Genomic DNA, 20,486 nt, shown 5'->3' with positions numbered 1-20,486 from the left:
AGTCTCCTCTGGTTGTCCAAGTGGAAATGCAATCCTGGAGAAAAATCATGGTGATTATCTAATGACTCTGCAGCGTTCTGATAACACTGGGAAGGACAACATATTTATTTATTCATATGTGATCTGTAAGATGACATAATACATTGCTTGTTATGTAATTAAAGGGTTACATGTGGAGGGCTCAGTGCAGGACGGGAGCAGAAAGCAGCAGGAATGCTGGGAGTTGAAGGAAGACTGCTGATGTCAAACGGCAGCCTGCAGCCAGGTACCGTACAGTGCCCCGAGGGCTGATCACCTGTCCCTGTGTGACAGGCGCCACGGAGAGGTGAGGCTGGGAAAACATATGCAGAAAAGGGCTTGGCTGTAGGTAATTAACTGAGAAAATCAGGAAATAGCTTGAGAAAAGCAAGGGGCACAGGCACCAGCTAACCTGGTGCAACAGAAACACTGGACATGGCACGTGCTTCAGGTGCCAGCAGGTGATGGGACAGTGTTCTCAGAGAAAGGCCATGAACTGAAAAAACCCACTTGCCGTGACGTCCTGTTTGCTGCACTGAGGGGCCGACAGCAGAGAGAAAAACCTGCTGACGTGTCAGGAGAACTAGCTCCAAAAGGGAACAGAAATCCATCTGAAATCACTGCAGATCCCCCCTGGGCCTGAGCACGGATCTGGCCAGTGTCTGGGAGACAGAACAAAGATCGGCCTGTTCCTTTGTGAGGTGAGAGTCTGAAGGGCTCACAGGAGCTGGAATGCTGCTCCCATTCAAATCCTGCTCCTGCTTTGATGCCCAGATTCCTGATGTGGAGATCTGGGACACCAAGAAGGAGGAAGAGGCCAGAGCAGATGGAACAAGCCAGAGAGGAAGTGGGAAAGCAGCCAGGCTGGAGCGGGGTGGAGAGGAAGTGGGGAGGAGGCCTGCAGGAGAAGAGGGGGCTCCAGCTGCAGAGGGGGCCGGAGCTGCGAGGAGTCTGGCAGCAGACATGATTTCAACATTCTCGTGACACAGTTTCAGAAAGCGAGTCTGGCTGAAGCCGCTTCAGGCGGCTGCCGGAGCATCTGAGGTGGAGTGATCCCGTCTGCATCTCCAATCTGAGCCCTTAGCCGGAAGGAGGCAGCAGGGGAAGGATCGGGTACAAATACAGCAGCTGGTACGTATCTGATTTACATTGCAAAGTCTGCAGATAGCCATCGATTACCGGCCTGTATTCGGTATGCTGCCAGGTAGCATGGCTTGGTCTGTAGTGCAGACAGGGCCTGTTTCCCTGCCACAGGCTGGGGCTGAGGCACTCTGCCTGTGCTGATGCAACCCCGAGCCACGATCAGATCAGCATGTCCCACTCACTGACTGCACAGTCTAGTGCGGCAGTATCTTCATTGCTTGGCACCACCTTGTGCCCTGGTTATTGCGCAGCTGCATTAAATCGGCTTGGCGAATTCACATACGTAATTCACTGACAGCAGCCCTTTGCATTCCAGGCCTGGAGGATGGATCAGTCAGTTGCTATTCAGGAGACCCTGGCGGATGGACAGACCTGCCTGATCATATCCTTTGCATCAGTGTTTCTTTGTAGATAAGTGAACGTGGCATGGAATTACCAGGGAAATCACACTCCTTTGTCCCCCATTTCTGCCTCTCTGAGTTACTGAGCATCAGTGGAGACAGGATCATTACCTGTAGGCCATCTGTTAATCCAAAACAACCTGTATGGCCCAGTCCTTTTCATGGCACACTGGCCTGGGTGCTGTGCTAATAATATTGGCCCAAATTCTAGGGTCCCTAATTGATCCAAAAACCCTTCCCCTGACACCTTTCATCCGAAACACCAGTCATGCTTTACAACTCCATGCATGGCTGGGGCAGAGTGGAACTGGACCACTCCGCCCACCACCGCAGGTGGAAGAGAGTCTTTCTCAAGAGGCGAGTGACAACACACAATGGCCCAGGACAGAGAGTGGTGGGAGGATCCAGGGTTGAGCTGAAATGGCAGGAGGAATTTTAAGGAGGCAGAACACCTGGCTCCTAACTGATTCTGGATGTGAATGGAGGCTCCAGAAGGAAGCCCAGAGGCTGAGCAGCTGGTGGCTGCTGCAGTCAAAGACAGGTTCAGAGAAAGAGAGAGAGAGCTCAGCGTCCTGCCTTTCTGGCTGCTCTAGAGGATTTGTGTCTCTGTTGGCATGAGCTCTCCTTGACCATGAGCTGTATGCGGTACAGGGTATCCTGGCCAGCGAGGAGAGTGTGGAGAGCCGGCTTCTGGGCCTCGTGCGGACCCATGGAGAGCATGCGTAGGTGCTTGAGACAATGTCGGATGGGCCACTCATATGGGGAAGGCAGGGTCCTCTGGCTGGCAGTCTCAGCAGGCAGCCCCAGAATTGAATGGCCTATGGAGAGTGCATGAACTCCCCTCCCATCCCAAAGGTGCCCTCTCCATGTTGGGCTTTGGCAAAGTAATGTGGGAAGGTTGTTTGCCCTGCCACTACCTGTTTTATACCTGATCTGTATTTAATCAGAGGAGCCTAGACTCCAGGGCTGTTAGTCTGGTACCTTTCACCAGCAACTTGTATAAATTAATTACCCCCCCCCCTCACCCTACTGGGTGCACTGGCAGGCACGGGGCAGGGACAGGAGCTGCAGGGGCTGCGCTAGCAGATGAGTGTGGTGCTGGGATAGGGGGTGTTGAACCATGCTTGCAGGGAGCTCAGTGCTGATGCTGGAATGGAGGTGGCATTACCTCCCTGTGCGTTGCCTGCAGGCTCTTCCTGTACACTCATCGGCGAATGGCTATAACAGCTGAGGATGTCTGCTTGGAGAGAGTTGTGCCCATCACAGAAGGATTTGCAGCAGAAGAAGGTAGAGCTGTCCTCTGCATCCTTCACTCACTTCCTGGAAGGAGGTTCTTGCTTCTGCTCCTCAGAGATCAATCAGGTGCCATCTTTTCTTGGGGGCAGGCAAAGAGAGGATCTGTGTGTGGAACAGAATCTGGATTTTGTTCTACTGCTGCCTGAAATTTGGAAACTGATCACCTTTTGCCTTGTTTTGCTGTAACTTTGAAACAGCTGAAGCCAGTGTAATTAATTAACATTCTCAGGAAAACAGGCTGCACTGGACCCCATGGAACCCAAACTATCCTCTGCACTCCCAGCTCTGGCAAGAGGAGAGCTCAGAGTTACCAAATAATGCTCATGGCCTCCTATCTTTTCTGATTTCTTCTGCCTCCCTTTCTGTCCCTTATCAGAGGGTGCTCAGGATCGGTCTGTCTGTCTGAGCTATTGATGAAGTATTATCCCTGGATAGTAGCAGCATGGCCCAGGCATCACTTGCCAGGTTTTCTAATGGAATTGCTTTTCTCTTTCGACAGTTACACCTGACAGTGACCTTCATATCATTGGTGAGTCTCTTCTGTTGCTATGATTCCAACAAGGTACAAGAAAGATTCCCATATACTGAGGTTACGAGCTCTGTATGAACCATTATTCTGCAGTTTTTGGTTTGTGGAGTTTGCTCAGGGTTGCTTATGGAATGTCGGGCTGAGCTGCTCCAAATTGGACACACTCTGTGCAATGATGGAGGCTTGTCTTGCTATTATTGGATAGTTTATAAATCTGGACACTATTACTAGTTAACCAGTGTATTGCCAGCCCTAGTTCATACCAATCATTTGGCTAAATGATCAGGGCCGGCTCCAGGCACCAGCATTCCAAGCTGGTGTTTGGGGCGGCAATCTGCAAGGGGCAGCAGTCCCTGTTGTTTTGCCCCCAAGCTGCGCGTGGAATTGACACCGCGGAGGGCGGGGGCAGTCCGTGTGCCCTTAGGGCGGCAGGCGCGTTTCCGTGGTGGCGGCAATTTGGCAGTAGCTTCTATGTTTAGCTACTGCGGCAGCTTCAGCTAAACATAGAAGCTGCCGCTGAATTGCCGCCACCGTGGAAACGCGCCTGCCGCCCTAAGGGCACATGGACTGCCCCCGCCCTCTGCAGCGGCAATTCCACGCACTGCTTGGGGCAACGAAAACTGTAGAGCTGGCCCTGTAAATAATTACAGATTGTTGCTAAAAGATAAGTTCTAGTTGGTCTCCCTAGCTTTCACTGGACTGTCAGCTGGATACTATTATTGTTTGTTTAAATTGTAAACACCCCCAAAATGTGTTAAGCACTGTTCAAATGCAACTGTATTTCAGTGGCATGGGTAGGGATTCCTTGTCTAATTTTTCTGTTAGTTTGAGTTTATAAAATGTTTTGGGACCAGTTGGGCTGAAAGGGCCTAAAGGAATAATAATGATGATTATTTACAAATCCTATTTAAAAATAAAAGAAATTCATCCAAATACAGGAAACTGAAAGAAGTGATGAAGCTGATTTCTTTCCTCGCAGCTGGCGTGGTTTTCTACTGATTTGAGTACTGCGGATGTGGAGGCATGTCCAGTGCTGGCGTGGCTTTTGTGTGCATGCAGCACCTAAAGTAGTGTTTAGAATCCGAAAGTGTCTTCTCCAAACTTAGCAGCATTAATTCCAACTCTCCTCTTCCCGCCATGTGTAGGTTCTGATGTGACTGTCCAGATAAGCTCGGAAGATGCTCAGCTGGTGGTGCGATTGCCTTTTGGGTCCCATACACGCATGTTCCTACAGGAGATCAGCAGGTGCCGCCCAGGTACAACTCTCTGTCATATATGTGTTGAAGTTAATCCATAGGTTGGTACAGATGCTGCAGACGAAGTGGAAGTCTAGGTTAGGGCTTTGTCTTTGTATCATATTTCTTTCATGGTAGGAGGAATGTCAATTCCAGTATCCCTGTTGCTGCCACTTGTATTTACACAGCTTACTTACAAGCCTCCAGATGTACTAACCTTCAAAATCCATCACTCTTGTCTGTCACTAGCTGGCTCAGCGGAGATGCCTGAGCTTTGCCTCAATAGCAAGTAGGAATAGTATCTGTATTGTAGTCTCGCTTGGGCGCCCCACTCATGGAGCAGGGAAGTGAAATGTAGCCTAGAATCGATCCTCAAGACCAGTGATGAGCTGCCAAAATTTTAACAACCGGTTCCCTATAAAAAGTTCTGATTTAAGGGGGGGGAGCGTAGGAGGGGCCGGGGCAGGTGGAGACATACTTGTGGGGCCAGGGGCCCCTGCAGGGCCTGCGGCAAATTGCCCCACTTGCCCCCCCAGCAGCCTTAGAGCTTGCAGCCCCCTCCCCCCTTACCTTGCTGGCAGCTCAAAGCAACTCCGGAGCTCAGCTGAGCTGCCCAGCTGGTGCCGGCGGCTGGCCACCCTGCAGCTGGGGGGGAAGCAGGGGAAGGGCCGGGGGAGCCTCAGCCTCCCCAGCTGGGAATCCTGGGAGCAACAGGATGGTCCGGCCAAAGGACCGGAGTTCTTTGCCCACCCCCTGCCCCTTTAACAACCGGTTCTCCATGGAGGTCTAATTTTAGCAACCGGTTCTTGGGAACCTGCTCCAGCTCACCACTGCTCAAGACACTAAATCCAAAGCTGTGACTTGTGCTAATGCTGTAAGAGATCACAGAGAGCTGGTTCCAGGAAGACAGCAACTGTTGGATACTCCTGTTTCCCACTCTGTCCTCCTTCCCTTAAAGACTAAGGCCTGGTCTACACTTAAAACTCAGGTCAACATAGCTACAGTTCTCGGGGATGTGAAAAATCCACAGCCCAAACTGCTGTAGCTACACCAACTTAACCCCCAGTGTAGATGCAGCTAAGTCACAGAACAATGCTTCCATTGACTTAGCTATTGTCACTTGGGGAGGTGGAGTTCCTACAGCAATGGCAAAACTCCTTTCATCATTGTAGCCTGCGTCAACACTACAGGGTTATACCGGCATAGCTGTGGTGCCTAGCTGTGCTGCTATAGTCCCCATAGTAAAGACGTGACTCAAGCTGTATCACAGCTGCCATCTTTCCATGTGGGACTCCCTCCTGTGATCAGCCATGTTGGGCAGAAGGATTGGTGGTTCAGTTCATTTTCAGTTCTGTCCTAGGGGAGTACTATTGTGCTGTTAAACAATTTCCATGTTTCACCCGTGAGGTGGCTACTGTTCAATGGTGGGTCCAGTGATCCCTGCATGTGGACTTTCTCTTGGGATAGGTTTAGGTTTGAGATCCTTTGACTTGAGATGAAAGACACTAGAGGCATGTAAAATGTTTATATATTTAAAATCACAATGTTAAAAATATTGTGTGTGTAACCCTTCTGCCGGGCTGAAACGATAGCAGCAAGGGCCGGGTTCAATACATAGGGGTCCCTTCCCCACAACATAATGCAAAACCAGCTCGAGCCCCCACCCAGTGACCTGGGAAAATCTTACACCCACCCCTGGGCGCCTCGAGGAGGCAATACTTCCCCTCTCGCAAGCACAGACTCTTGGTGTAGCAGAAAAGGTTTAATTACATGAGATAAACAACAAGCATTAAACTGGGAAAATACCTCAACTAGAGTTCATAGGTCAAACCATGAGCAAAGACCCACCCCAGCAAATTGGGCCGTGTCCTTCTCTCGAGGCCCTTGAGTCCAGCAACCCCCAAATCACCCACAGTCCCAAAAGTCCCACAATCCAAAAGTCTCTGTCCCGGGTCAGTGCGGCCCCAGAGTTCAAGAGTCTCTCTGCAGAGGTCCCCCTCCCCAGCCTGGGTAGAAAGGGGCACCTTACGTGGGTTCGAGGCCAACTGCCCTGCCTCTGCGTGGGGTTCTGCTTCCACTAGTCGTCCCCGCAAACAGCTCAGCTCCGCTTGCTCTGTGGGCTGCTTCGCTCTGCCAGCTGCTTTGGTCCACCAGCTGTCCTGTGAGCCACTCCAGCCGTCCTCACGAGCTGCTTGGCTCCACTCACCCAGTGGCTGCACAAACTGCTCCACTCCGCTCTGCCAGCTGCTCTGCTCCACAGTATTGCTTCAGGCTCCCCCACTCATAAGCACAGTACTCAGTGCTCTCAGCTCAGCAAGTCCAGCTCTTCAGTGATTTCAGCTCTTAGTGATTCCAGCTCATAGTAGGGGAGCCCCAGTGCCAGTGAGTTCAGCTCAGTAACCTGTATCTAGATTCTTAAGGGAATCAAAAATTAACTCTGACATTCCACAGTGGAGAGAGGCACAGGTGGAACTGGTGCTTCTGGCTCACACAAAGAGCCTGCACCACCAAGTACAGATCTCTGTCCCCAGCCTCTCTCCTTTCAATGGGTTTTGGAACCCATGTGCCCCATCTAGCAAGCGCTATCCAGCTGACAATGAAACCCCCCATCACAAGACAATTTTGTAGTTCCCCATTTACCCTTGACGCCTTCGAGGAGCTGTGGGCGCTGTCCGGGGTTCTCTGCTCGGTGTCCCCGTCAGGCTCCCTTCTTATGACCCTTTGACTGCACTCCTGTCCCTGTTCTTTTATTAGTTGTCCCCCGCAATTAGTGGGTTTCTGAGGCCCTGTGGTACCTCCCCTTAGGCTGGGGGGGGTTCCGTTAGCATGGGGCGGGCTTTGCCCGCCCCGTTTCCCGGAAACCCAATAGATACCCAATCAGGGTGACAACATTTCATTCCTCCTGCCCCAATAACAACGAAATTGGGGCTTCCACAGCTGTGAGAATAACCATCCCATGCTGCTTTGCGGTATGCTAAGTGGGGTGGGAGTGCCCATGCAAATAACCGAAATACCAATGCAACACTTTAAACTTCTTTCCGCACTCCCCATAATTTACCACCAGATGTCAGAGTGGGGCTCATCCTGACTCTGCTTACATGTGGTGTTCCCTCCATCACTCCAGCCCAGGGAATGGCTAGGAGTCTCGGTATGCCTACCCAGAGCCTCATCAGCTTCCTCTAGACCAACAGAGACTATACCAGCATAGCTCAGCATCGTCGCTGTGCCGGCATAAACCTATAGACTGTATCTATGCTGACAAAAAGGTTTTTTAATGTTGGTGTAGGAATACCACCTCCCTGAGAAATGGTTGCTAGTTTGACAGAAGCATTCTGCTGTCGATCGAGCTGCATCTACACTGTCAGTTAGGTTTCACACCCCTAGTCACAGGCTGCTCCAAGAATGCTTCTTGGGAAGGACTGTCTATGGCCTGTTGGAGACCTGATTTCCTCTAAGCCCTGGTTTCTAACCGGGATGTTCCCATTTCTCTTTGTGGAGAGGCTATTACTCAGTAAATTGAAACATTCATTTTTTAAATGTATCTCTGCACAAAGTCCTATCTCTGCAGAGCAAGCGGCCAGGCTGGCTGGGGAGGAGCCTGGTCATGCCTGGAACATCGTTTCTCACAACGACAGAACTACAAACTACTCCCCACAGTGGAGCTCATTGCTGTTGAACACAGGCTGTCTCTAATCAGCTTGCTCACTTCATAAGAATATAAGAGCGGCCATACTGGGTCAGACCAAAGGTCCACTAGCCCAGTATCCTGTCTGCCGACAGTGGCCAATGCCAGGTGTCCCAGAGGGAATGAACAGAGCAGGTAATCATCCAGTGATCCATCCCCTGTCGCCCATTCCCAGCTTCTGGCAAACAGAGGCTAGGGACACCATCCCTGCCCATCCTGGCTAATAGCCATTGATGGACCTATCCTCCATGAACTTATCTAGTTCTTTTTTGAAGCCTGTTATAGTCTTGGCCTTCACAACATCCTCTGGCAAAGAGCTCCACAGACTGACTGCATTGTGTGAAAAAATATTTTATTTTGTTTGTTTTAAACCTGCTGCCTATTAATTTCATTTGGTGACCCCTAGTTCTTATGTTATTAGAAGGAATAAATAACACTTCCTTATTTATTTTCTCCACACCAGTCATGATTTTATAGATCTCTATCAGATCCCCCCTTAGTCGTCTCTTTTCCAAGCCGAAAAGTTCCAGTTTTATTAATCTCTCTTCATATGGAAGCCATTTCATATCCCTAATCATTTTTGTTGCCCTTTTCTGAACCTTTTCCAATTCCAATATATCTTTTTTGAGATGGGGCGACCACATCCGTATGCAGTATTTAAGATGTGGGCGTACCATGGATATATAGAGGCAATATAATATTTTCTGTCTTATTATCTATCCCTTTCTTAATAATTCCCAACATTCTATTGGATTTTTTGACTGCTGCTGCACATTGAGTGGATGTTTTCAGAGAACTATTCTCAATGATTCCAAGATCTCTTTTTCGAGTGGTAACAGCTAATCTAGACCCCATCATTGTATATGTATAGTTAGGATTATGTTTTCCAATGTGCATTACTTTGCATTTATCCACATTGAATTTCATCTGCCATTTTGTTGCCCAGTCATCCAGTTTTGTGAGATCCTTTTGTAGCTCTTCACAGTTTGCTTGGGACTTAACTATCTTGAGTAGTTTTGTATCATCTGTAAATTTTGCCACCTCACTGTTTATCCCTTTTTCCAGATCATTTATGAATATGTTGAATAGGACTGGTCCCAGTACAGACCCCTGGGGGACACCACCATTTACCTCTCTCCATTCTGAAAACTGACCATTTATTCCTACCTTTTGTTTCCTATCTTTTAACCAGTTAATGATCCATGGGAGTACTTTCCCTCTTATCCCATGACAGTTTACTTTGCTTAAGAGCCTTTGGTGAGGGACCTTGTCAAAGGCTTTCTGAAAATCTAAGTACACTATATCCACTGGATCCCCCTTGTCCACATGCTTGTTGACCCCTCAAAGAATTCTAGTAGATTGGTGAAGCATGATTTCCCATTACAAAACCATGTTGACTTTTCCCCAACAAATTATGTTCAGCTATATGTCTGACAGTTTTGTTCTTTGCTATAGTTTCAGTCAGTTTGCCCGTACTAAAGTCAGCCTCACCGGCCTGTAATTGCCAGGATCACCTCTGGAGCCCTTTTTAAAAATTGGTGTCACATTAGCTATCCTTCAGTCATTTGATAGAGAAGCTGATCTAAATGATAGGTTACAGACTACAGTTAGTAGCTCTGTAATTTCACATTTGAGCTCCTTCAGAACTCTTAGCTGAATACCATCTGGTCCTGATGACTTATTACTGTTTAGTTTATCAATTTGTTCCAAAGCCTCCTCTAGTGACACCTCAATCTGCGGCAGTTCCTCAGATTTGTCACCTAAAAAGAATGCCTCAGGTTTGGGAATCTCCCTCACATCCTCAGCCGTAAAGACCGATGCAAAGAATTCATTTAGTTTCTACGCAATGGCTTGATCGTCCTTGAGTGCTCCTTTAGCATCCTGATCGGTCAGTGGCCCCACTGCTTGTTTAGCAGGCTTCCTGCTTCTGATAGACTTAAACATTTTTTTGCTATTACTTTTTGAGTCTTTGGCTAGCTGTTCTTCAAATTCTTTTTTGGCCTTCCTAATTATATTTTTACACTTCTTTTGCCAGAGTTTATGCTCCTTTCTATTTTCCTCACTAGGATTTAACTTCCACTTTTTAAAGAATGCCTTTTTGTCTCTCACTGCTTTATTTACTTTGTTGTTTAGCCACGGTGGCACTTTTTGGTTCTCTGTTTTTTAATTTGGGGGTACACATTCAAGTTGAGCCTGACAGGGGTGCTGGCTGGCACGGAAGGTGACAGGGGCGCTGGCTGGCAGGCAGGGAAGGTGCGGGGGAGCCTGGCACAGGCTCTCTGAGGGGCGCTGGCTGGCACGGAGGGCGCGGGGGAGCCTGGCACGGGCTAGTGATAGAGAGACGTGGATGGGAGCAGGATGGGTGTGAAGGGGAAATGGAGGAGGCGGGCCCGGGAGGAGGGGCTTGGTGATTGGAGGGGCGGGCCCCGGAGGCGGAGCTTGGTGATTGGAGGGGCGGGCCCCGGAGGAGGGGCTTGGTGATTGGAGGGGCGGGGCTCGGCGGAGGGGCTTGGTGATTGGAGGGGCGGGCTCGGAGGAGGGGCTTGGTGATTGGAGGGGCGGGGCTCGGCGGAGGGGCTTGGTGATTGGAGGGGCGGGCTCGGCGGAGGGGCTTGGTGATTGGAGGGGCGGGGCTCGGCGGAGGGGCTTGGTGATTGGAGGGGCGGGGCTCGGCGGAGGGGCTTGGTGATTGGAGGGGCGGGGCTCGGCGGAGGGGCTTGGTGATTGGAGGGGCGGGCTCCGGAGGAGGGGCTTAGTGATTGGAGGGGCGGGGCTCGGCGGAGGGGCTTGGTGATTGGAGGGGCGGGGCTCGGCGGCGGGGCTTGGTGATTGGAGGGGCGGGGCTCGGCGGAGGGGCTTGTTGATTGGAGGGGCGGGGCTCGGCGGAGGGGCTGGGTGATTGGAGGGGCGGGCTCGGCGGAGGGGCTGGGTGATTGGAGGGGCGGGGCTCGGCGGAGGGGCTTGGTGATTGGAGGGGCTTGGGGGAGGCCTGCCCGCCGTGGGCGGGGCCGGGGGAGGCTGAGCGGAGGGCCGTGGCCGTGGCCCGGCAAAGGTAGGGGCCGGGGTGGTTGGCGGATCGGGGAGGTGGAGGTGGGTGTCCGATGGGGGCGGGGTGCCTGGGGGGCGGCAGTTCTGGGTGCCGGGTGGGGGGCGGGGCCAGGTGCCGGATGGGGGGTCGGGGGCAGGTGCCGGGCGGTGCCGGAGGGGGGTCGGGGGCAGGTGCCGGGCGGGGGGCGGTGCCGGTCCCTGTCTCTTTGCCCTAGTCAGGCGGTGAACTCTGTAATCCCAACCCCAACAGCCCCCCTTCCCCAGCCCCCCTGAGCCTCTTTTCTGGTTCACTGACTTCTCCTGCAGTTTCAGTGGGGTGCAGGGTTCCTCTCCCCTTCTAATCCAGAACAGTGACTGGTCTTGCTGTGTGGGGCTTAGGCAGACCCTGCACCCCACTTCAGAAGCAGTTTGCTGTGCCAGGCAGGGGGTCCCTCTATAAACAGCTGTCATGCCCTAACCCATCTGCATCTTGGTCCTGCACAGAGGGGCAACTCGCTGGATAAAGAGCAGTTGTGGCTGCTGCTTAGTTGAGGGGAAGCATCCCTTTGCAACATCTGATTTACCCACCCCAGAAGTGGCTGCATCTGTGTGCTGGATGAAGTAATCTCCATCAAGGGTTTGGGGAGCTTTCAGGAAGGAAGGTGCTGTCTTGTGTTTTTATGATGTATTAATAAAATGCCACAAGAGAATGCTCTGAGCATGAAGATGCACATGTGGTTAATGGGTTCATGGCTCATCGTAATAAGGCTGATAAAACAAATTCAGAATGAAACTTGTACAGGCACTAGTGCACAGCCAGTGTTTGTCTGAATAAATCTTATTAAAGAACCTGCATATCAGCCTTCTAAAATTCAAACTATTATAATAGGTATAAGATATTAGAAACTGTGTGGTTCGCTCAGGGCTGCTGTCACACCCAATGTGTGTGGTGATTGCACAACAGTCGGATAAGTGAACAGCCAGATCTCTCACTGTTTTTGAAAATATATAAAAACCTCTGAAGGTGCAGTCTGAGATCAGTGTAATACACTCAAAACCCAAGATATCCATGCTCATCTTATAAGATGCATGTTGTGCTCTCTTTGCATCCTTTCTAGATCACAGCCTATTCAGGGTGCATATTGTTTTATTTCCCCTGATTGTCAATGTGCTACCAGTGACTGACATTAAATCTTCCTAGACCTGTGTACAGTTTCAGAAATTATTCTGAAGTTCAGAATGGGAAACCCTGGTTCAGCCATACAGAAATGATAGGACCTCCTGTTATGTGTAGCGGAATGCCGTAGTTTGTCAGGTATGTGTACAGTACCTATCACTGCATTACCTAGGTCACAGTGCATAGCCATGTGTCTAACACACGTCTACCAAAGAGATGTTTCGTAGGGATTTTTTCATAGGAGACGTGGGCCCTAATCATATTGCCTCTGTTACTTATGTAGTGGTATTGACTTCCTGTGTGTCAATTTGAATACATCCCTGTATACACAGATGCTGGAAGGTCTGCTCTTTGGACCTTGGATTTGAATTTGCATCAGGTTACAGATAAAATAAGTTTGATTTTCCTAAATCCTTGTAGATATTTATTTGCAACATAGAAGTACCGTTGTCTGGCAAGTTTTCTGTTGTCTGCGAGTGCAGAGGCCAAGCAGGCTCAGATAGGTCAGCACAGAGGTGCTTTTGCAGAATTAGTAGAGGAACCACATCCCACTTCTAGCTCAAGGCGTTGCTTAAATAAGCATGTAAAACCCTCAGAGTGCCTCCTTCAATTAGTGTCAAACCTTGAAATGAAGCCTGCGACTTGCCACCAGAGGCAATTTCAGCTCGATTAGCACAGTATTTTAGTGTACTTGGGATTCTTTGTCACAAACATAGAATCTTAAAATATTAGTATAGTTTGACAGAGCAGTGGATGGGAGTTACAGGCTCTGTGCAAAGTGGTGGAGGCTAACTTATGAAAGTGTCGCCACAGGGAATTAGACTTTTATAGTGCCCTGGTTACTCTGAGTTTACAGCTGGTATTGTGAAATACAACTGAATAAAACCTGTCAGCATTAGTCCATGCTTAAACAGAAGGAGGGAACTGGATTTGTGCCAGATTGTATAAAAGGAGCCTGGGTAGAGTGGGCTTTTAAAACAAACAAAAAAGTGACCCACCCCACTGCCAGCTCATGCGGCTTTTTCCTTTGTGTTTTTTCTATCACATCCTGATAGCGACACAAGACACCTTTGGAGATGCCTCTTGACAGAGACTGAGGCCAGGCCTATGTTTGGAAGGCTTTTCCAACAGAATTGTATTGATATACAAGACCAGCAAAGCGCTTCTAGTGTGGACACAACGTATATTGGCAAAACTGTGCCTTTGCCAGTATAGCTCAGTTTTGCTGGTGTAACTGTGTCTATACTAGTGACTTGTGTGACCAGCATAGCTGTGCTGGCAAATCACACCTCGTCATGCACCTGACATAGCTATGCCAGCAAAAGTTTATAGATCTTGGGCATAGACCTGGCCCAAGAGGGGGTTGTTAGTTCTTGAAACTCTTTACCCTTCAGTACCTCTCCTTTGAGGTTATGGGTTTCTGTCTTCCCAGGGACATCTGCTTGAAGTTATCTGGACCACAGAGACTGTTAATAGAAACAAGATTTATTAAAAACAGAGAGAAAATAGAATTAAAAGAAAAACTGTTTTCTTAACTCGTTTAGATTGACACGTCTCATAAGCTACAGTAAATATGGCTTTCTCAGCTGTTACAGAAGAAAAAGAAAAGCAAATAGCAATTCTCTCTGAACATGCTGTGGTCTGTTTATCAGCATCCTGATACCGTCTCCCCTGCTGTGTCCTGGATTCTCTTTGCAAGTTTCTGCAACTTGGTCAGCTTGCATGTTGAGAGGTGCCTCTCCTGGTCATTTTTGTGTCAGAGGTGTTAGTCTATTAGGGCTTGGCTACACTTACAAATTTGCAGCGCTGCAGCAGGGTGTGAAAACACACCCTCTCCAGCGCTGCAAATTGCGGTGCTGCAAAGCGCCAGTGTGGTCAAAGCCCCAGCGCTGGAAGCGCGGCTCCCAGCACTGTACGTTATTCCCCACAGGGAGGTGGAGTACGGACAGCGCTGGGAGAGCTCTCTCCCAGCGCTGGCGCTTTGACTACACTTAGCGCTTCAAAGCGCTGCCGCGGCAGTGCTTTGAAGTGCTAAGTGTAGCCACAGCCTTAAGCTATTAGGGTGAGGCTTCCTTAACATTTACACAAGAGTCTTTCATCAGAACTCCTGGCTGGGAGAATGGTCAAATGACTATTATCTCCTAGAGAGACAAGGTGGGCGAGGTAATATCTTGTATTGGACCAACTTCTATTGGTGAGAGAGACAAGCTTTTGAGATACACAGAGCTCTTCCTGATGTCTGGAAAAGGTACTCATAGTGTCACAGCTAAATACGAGATCGAATGGAGTCTAGCATGAGTAGTTAGCACATATTCTAAGCGATAATTCAAGTTGAGGTGGTCTGTTAACATTGGACAATAAGGGAGGTTGTGTTTTACAGATTATTGTAATAAGCCATAAATCCATTGTCTCCATTCAGTCCATGATGTTTAGTGTGTAGCAAAGTTATGAATTTAAGTTCCCGGGCTCATCTTTTGAAGGTGTTGTGCAGGTTTCCTCTGAGGATGAGGACTGAGAGGTCAGATATAGAGTGATGACTTTGTGAAAAGTTTGCACCCACAGATATGGTGGTTTTGTTTTTTATCATTTTCCTGCGTGAGTTCATTCGAGAGCATAGTGATTGGTTTCACCCACATAGTTGTTACTGGGGCACATAATGCACTGGATGAGGTACACCACATGTTTTGATAGGCGTATGTAGGACCCATGGATCTTGAAAGGTGTGTTGGGGGGGGTTGTTCATTGGGTCTGTAGGTTTTGTATCTGTTGTTTTAGCTTTGAGTTGGTGTGTGCTGGTCTGTGGGGAGCTTGCTTCTGATGATGAGGTTTGGGGGTTGTTTGAAGGTCAGAAGAGACAGATCAGGAAATATTTTTTTCAGGATGGGCTCCCCACTGAAATGGGTTCTAGTTGTTTGATGATACCCCAATTGGGTTCCAATGTGGGGTGGGTAGGTGACAACTCAGGGTGTGTGGTTGGAGTGGGTTTTCTATATTTCAGTATTGAAGCAGGTTCTGGGTATTTGAGTGGCCTGTTCCATGATGCGATCTACTTCTCTGCTGGAGTGTCCTTGTTTGGTAAAGGCGGGTTTTGAGTGTGTTAAGGTGTATATCCTGGACTTTCTCTCAGAGCATGTTCTTGGTATCTGAGTGCCTGGCTGTAGATAAAAGATTTCTTGGTGTGTTTGGGGGTAGTTCCTGGATCTATGAAGGTGGGGGGTGGTGATCCATGGGTTTCTTATATATATGTCTCTAAGGTACCATTGTTGAAACTGATCATGGTGTCCAGGAAGTTGAGGCTAGAGTGGGAGTGTTCCAAAGAGTTTAATGGACCGGGTTGCTGAAGTTATGGTGGAAATGTATCAGGGAGTTTAAGTCGTCTGTCCAGAGAATGAAAATATCATTGATGTATCTCAGGCATATCATTGGCTTTGTGGTGCATTTGTCCAGATTTGTCTCCTAATTATCTCTGGGAGCACATTACCTCACCCCACTCCCAACACTGGAGACAGGAAGGCTGGTATGTCAAAAGCCCAATTTCCATTTGTTAGAGAAATCTGATAATCAGCTGGTGACCTGAACCATTATTCCTTTCTACAGAAACTAGCTCATGACCTCAGGCTGAATACACTATCACTTGGTCTACACATAGATTTTTGTACTGGTCCAACTGGTTAAGTTAGAGGGGGTGACTTTTTTTTTTTAACTGAAATAATTATTTCACTACCACTTACTGTGGACAATTTTACCAGTATAAAGGTGTCTTATACCAGAATAGCTTACTCCCCTTCCCATACAGGAATAAGAACATGAGAACAACCATACTGGGTCTGACCAAAGGTCCATCTAGTCCAGTATCCTGTCTGCCGACAGTGGCCAGTGCCAGGTGCCCCAGAGGGAATGGACAGAACAGGTAATCATCAAGTGATCAGTTTCCTGTTGCTCATTCCCAGCTATACTGATATAACTGTGTTACACTCGGGAAGTTGTACCGCTTTAATTATACTGATAGACAAGGCCCTAGTCTCAGCCCATGCTGGACACAGATAGCTAGGATGTGACCCTTTAAAAAATATTGTATTAAATGCTCTCACCATAAAACGTAAGTTATTGACGCGCCCTAGATCCTCTGTCACATATGTCTTCTTGTTTAGGCTTTATCTTATAAATATCAGAAATGGCAAGTCTGGTCTCATGAAGGACTTGTTGAAGGTCTCAGCACCTCTGAAAATCAGGCAACTTTAAATAGGGACATGACTGACATGTCTTGGGTGTTGTGAAGATTAGTTAACATTTGCTAAGTGATTTGAAAAGGAAAAGCACCACTAGTACAAAATATTGTCTGGAATGTGTGAAGCCCATATGTACCTGTGGATTTAACACTGATGTTTCTGATAAGGGAGGTACTGGGAGATTAGTTCCTCATGGTCAGTGTGAAGGTCTGTGTGTGTATGGGGTGGAAGGCAAAGGAAAGATGCTGCTGCTGCTCTCTGGGAGCTCCAGATAGCTTGTAGGGAGACAGAGGCCAGTGAATTTCTGCGGTTGCTGTGATTGTCCCTGAGCCACATTGGAAAGCAGCCTTCTCCTCTGAAAATGACCCACTGAGGCTGATTTTCTCTCCCTCATCATTTTTTAAAAATAATAACCAAAAGGGGGAGGGATAGCTCAGTGGTTTGAGCATTGGCCTGTTAAACCCAAGGTTGTGAGTTCAATCCTTGAGGGGGCCATCTAGGGATCTGGGGCAAAAATCTGTCTGGGGATTGTTCCTGCTTTGAGCAGGGGGTTGGACTAGATGACCTCCTGAGGTCCCTTCCAACCCTGCTATTCTATGATTCTATGAAAAGTTCTCCTCCAGTCTGACCTGTCAGTCATATGAAGGTGGTGCAGGCAGGGGCAGTCCTCTTCCCTCTCCATGTGCTGGCAGTCAGATAGGCCTGTGGCACTTCTAGGCTGTTTACTGTGCCCTCTTACATGGGTGACCAGCGGCCACCAGGATTCTTGCAGCACTCTGTTTCTTCAGCCCGTTTCTCTTTACGCTCCCAGGTGTCCCATTGTATTTCATAGTGGCTATCGAGTGGCTGTGTCGGTGTTTAAAGCTTTCATCAATTGGAGGCTGTGGTTCTCTGTGACCTCAAGTTGCCAGCCATGCAGGCACGGTCTTAGGGGTTTGCAATGACTACTAGAAAAGGTGTCAACCCGAAGGGACTTGACCCCATTATCTGCAGACCTGTTGGGATCCGGCATACTCTTCCTCATTTTGTCCAAGGACTGTTTGCTGCTTCTCTCTGTGCTCAGCTTTAGAGCATCCAGTCTCCTGTGACCTTCCTGTTCTACAGGGGAGTTTTAAATCTGGACTGCAATGTCATGTTGTCCAGAATGACCTAGAGATGAGCAGTTTGTATCTTGCTGTGACTGAAAAAGCCTCAGGGAAACTGGACCTGGTTGCACTTTCCAATCACTGGTAATCGTGAGGCCTTATCACAGGATAATGTCAGTCTAGCAGATTCTTCAAGGGATCCTTCCCTCCAGACAATCTTGTGGATGGTCTTTATCCCTGATTGCTCTTCCTGTTTTTAAATCCTTGGGAGGCACTTGGATATTATGGTGATGGGGCTACATAAGTACCTAGGTATATGATTGTAGATGATTGGAAAGTCCCTATTTACCTGATCCAACTCCCATTGACTTCAATGGAAATTAGATGTGGCCCTGTTTGTGGCTTTCTGTCTTCAGAATGAATGAACCATGCCTATGCTAGAGCTGTGGGTCCCTGCCCAAGGTCACAGTGGCTGCTCAGACTTTTGATCAAGCATCTCAGAAGCCCCTCTCATGGCTTTATCTCCCCATCTGAAGATGTGGCCATTGGCAAAGCAATACAGCATGTCAGCCTGGAAAGAGGAACCGAGGGCTATTTGTATACAGAGACCACACAAGGCATAACTAGAGTTTTGGTGCTCAAAGTCAGAACTGCTGGCAAATAGCCTTTTGCGCTTTGCAGAGCAAGACATGGGCAGATTGGGGCTCCTCCTTTGCCAGCATAGACTCATGAATAAAATGTGTTTAGAAAATAATCCCTTGAGTATAACACAACAGGGAAATGTAATTAGACATGTATAGGTCTGGGTATGGTTTTGTTTTCAGTTGCCACTGGAAGTGGGCAGAGCTTGCTGTGATGGAAGGTGTGACTTCCTGTTGCTACTTAGGTGGCATGTTACAAACAACGAATCCTCGCAACCCTCAGTCCCCATGATGGAGAAGCCCTGTACTAGTTTGTCCATTTGTAAAATGGAGATGTAGAGAGACAGGGAGAGACTTGGAGGCCAGAATTGGAACTTGGGTGTTCACAGTTTTTACACCCATGCTCAGATCTGGGTGCTTTTTTGACCAAATTCATGGATACTGAGATTCTTGGCTTCAGAATAACTCACATTCCTCCTTCTTTTACCTTCTCCATTTTTAAATTTTAGAACCTCTTCTTTGTTTGTTCCCTCCCTTACTGTAAAAATACTGTGAATTTTTTTAGCTTGTGCTTTATCACTGGGGAGAGGGGGGGACTGTGGGGTACAGAGTGGAAGAGGATGGGGAAGGGAGATCTGGAATAGCCAGTCAGAGATGGTGCCTGTAAAAGTCTGAAGTTTAAAACACCTTCACCTTAAGGCTTGACATGGAAAGACCTTGCATATATATTTGAGAGAAACACCCCAGTGTTGAACACTTCACAACCACAGCTGTTTTGCAAATACATTCTTGTGGTATCTCTGAAGCATAGCAACATAGTATCTCCATTTGTGTGAATTAAAGCCCCTCAGCTGGATGCTGAATTCTCAGAGTGGGTGATTGGCCTTTGACAAAGTTGCTGTTTCATTGCTTCACTGTGTTGTTTTTGTCATCCAGATCTAACAGTTGCTTTCATCCCCCACCCCCGATTGGCTAATGGCAGGGGCAGTGGAGAACATGAACACAGAAGATGCATATTGACTGTTTAGCTGGGCAAGGACCTTATGTGCCCTCTGCCATCCATGGTGCAGGAGGTGGCTTATGGTGAATTTATGCAGAAGGCAGGAAGGGGAAACTGTGACTCCATCTGACTTGCACCTTAGAATTCTGCTTTGTTTGGATCAGGAGTAAATACAGCCTCTGGTGCAGGTACAATCCAGTTCAGCTGTTCCTAGCTGCCGAGGGAGGATTTCTAAGGGGAATGCTGGTGGTGTGCTTTATGCCTCTTCCTTTGCCAGCCTAGATATGCTGCTCTAACAACCTGACTAACCCTGGATTTTTACTAAGCAAGGCTCACTTTTTATCCTTTCTCAGTTGGAGCTGGAGACTCTGTTCGGGTCTCCTTTGCTACACTGGGTCCTTTGTAATCAAAAGGATGTGTTAGCTGAGTCAGTATAACTGTTCGCAATTGATAAAGCTAATTTGATTTGATCTGCAGAGGTCCAAGCTTAGGATATCAAATAGATTTTTGTGATCTGCCATGGGACAGTGCTTTAAATGTATCTTTACAACCTTTTAATAGGAAAGGCCTAATTAGCTGTTAAATCCATTTAGCTGCAAATCCTGTTTACAGTTTGGGCCATGCACACTCTACTTGTACTGAGTTCACAAAGCATCTTTTATTTTTGTGCCTGGTCTTATTTTAACAGTTAAGTTTTTTCCCCTCAAGACTCTGTATGTGTTCTAGCTCATCGTATCTTCAATTTCTTGCCCCATCTAGCTAGAACCATCCTTAGCTGGACTTTAAAAAAAAATCTATTTGGCCAAACATATGGTGATGGGTTCCCCCGGGGTGCCACCTGGAACTGGGGTACCACTGAGCCTGCCTGACCCACTAGCCTGGATTCCCTTTACACTGTATTACTGTGACCCCCCCTGCCAAGCCCTCTCCGAGGCTCCCATCTGCACCTTCACCAGCACACGTACAGGTAGAGACACACCCAGCTGCAGAAACATACAGATGCTTTAATCAGCTCTGCAT

At 48.3% G+C, this 20,486-nt stretch overlaps 1 protein-coding gene across 9 annotated transcripts in view; it reads left to right on the top strand.

The window, feature by feature from the left end:
* The first annotated feature begins 267 nt into the window (after positions 1 to 267).
* Positions 268 to 20,486, top strand: part of INPP5B (inositol polyphosphate-5-phosphatase B) — a 39,377-nt gene continuing 19,158 nt past the window's right edge. For 2 of the 9 annotated variants that reach the window (XM_044997806.1, XM_044997805.1), the window contains exons 1-7: positions 273 to 325; positions 1,008 to 1,149; positions 1,478 to 1,543; positions 2,205 to 2,284; positions 2,752 to 2,849; positions 3,358 to 3,387; positions 4,533 to 4,643. In XM_044997806.1, the coding sequence (XP_044853741.1) occupies positions 1,487 to 1,543; positions 2,205 to 2,284; positions 2,752 to 2,849; positions 3,358 to 3,387; positions 4,533 to 4,643 (376 nt within the window). In that variant the 5' untranslated portion in view covers positions 273 to 325; positions 1,008 to 1,149; positions 1,478 to 1,486. Of the gene's footprint in view, positions 326 to 1,007; positions 1,150 to 1,477; positions 1,544 to 2,204; positions 2,285 to 2,751; positions 2,850 to 3,357; positions 3,388 to 4,532; positions 4,644 to 11,305; positions 11,360 to 11,657; positions 11,997 to 20,486 lie in introns of those variants that run through there. The other 7 variants (XM_044997811.1, XM_044997809.1, XR_006575096.1 and 4 more) reach the window with 6 other exon arrangements.

This window comes from Mauremys mutica, chromosome 23 (genome assembly GCF_020497125.1).
Source record: "Mauremys mutica isolate MM-2020 ecotype Southern chromosome 23, ASM2049712v1, whole genome shotgun sequence".
NCBI classification, from domain to species: Eukaryota; Metazoa; Chordata; order Testudines; family Geoemydidae; genus Mauremys; species Mauremys mutica.
Note: the sequence above shows the minus strand (reverse complement) of the source record. Positions and strands in the feature narration are given on the sequence as shown.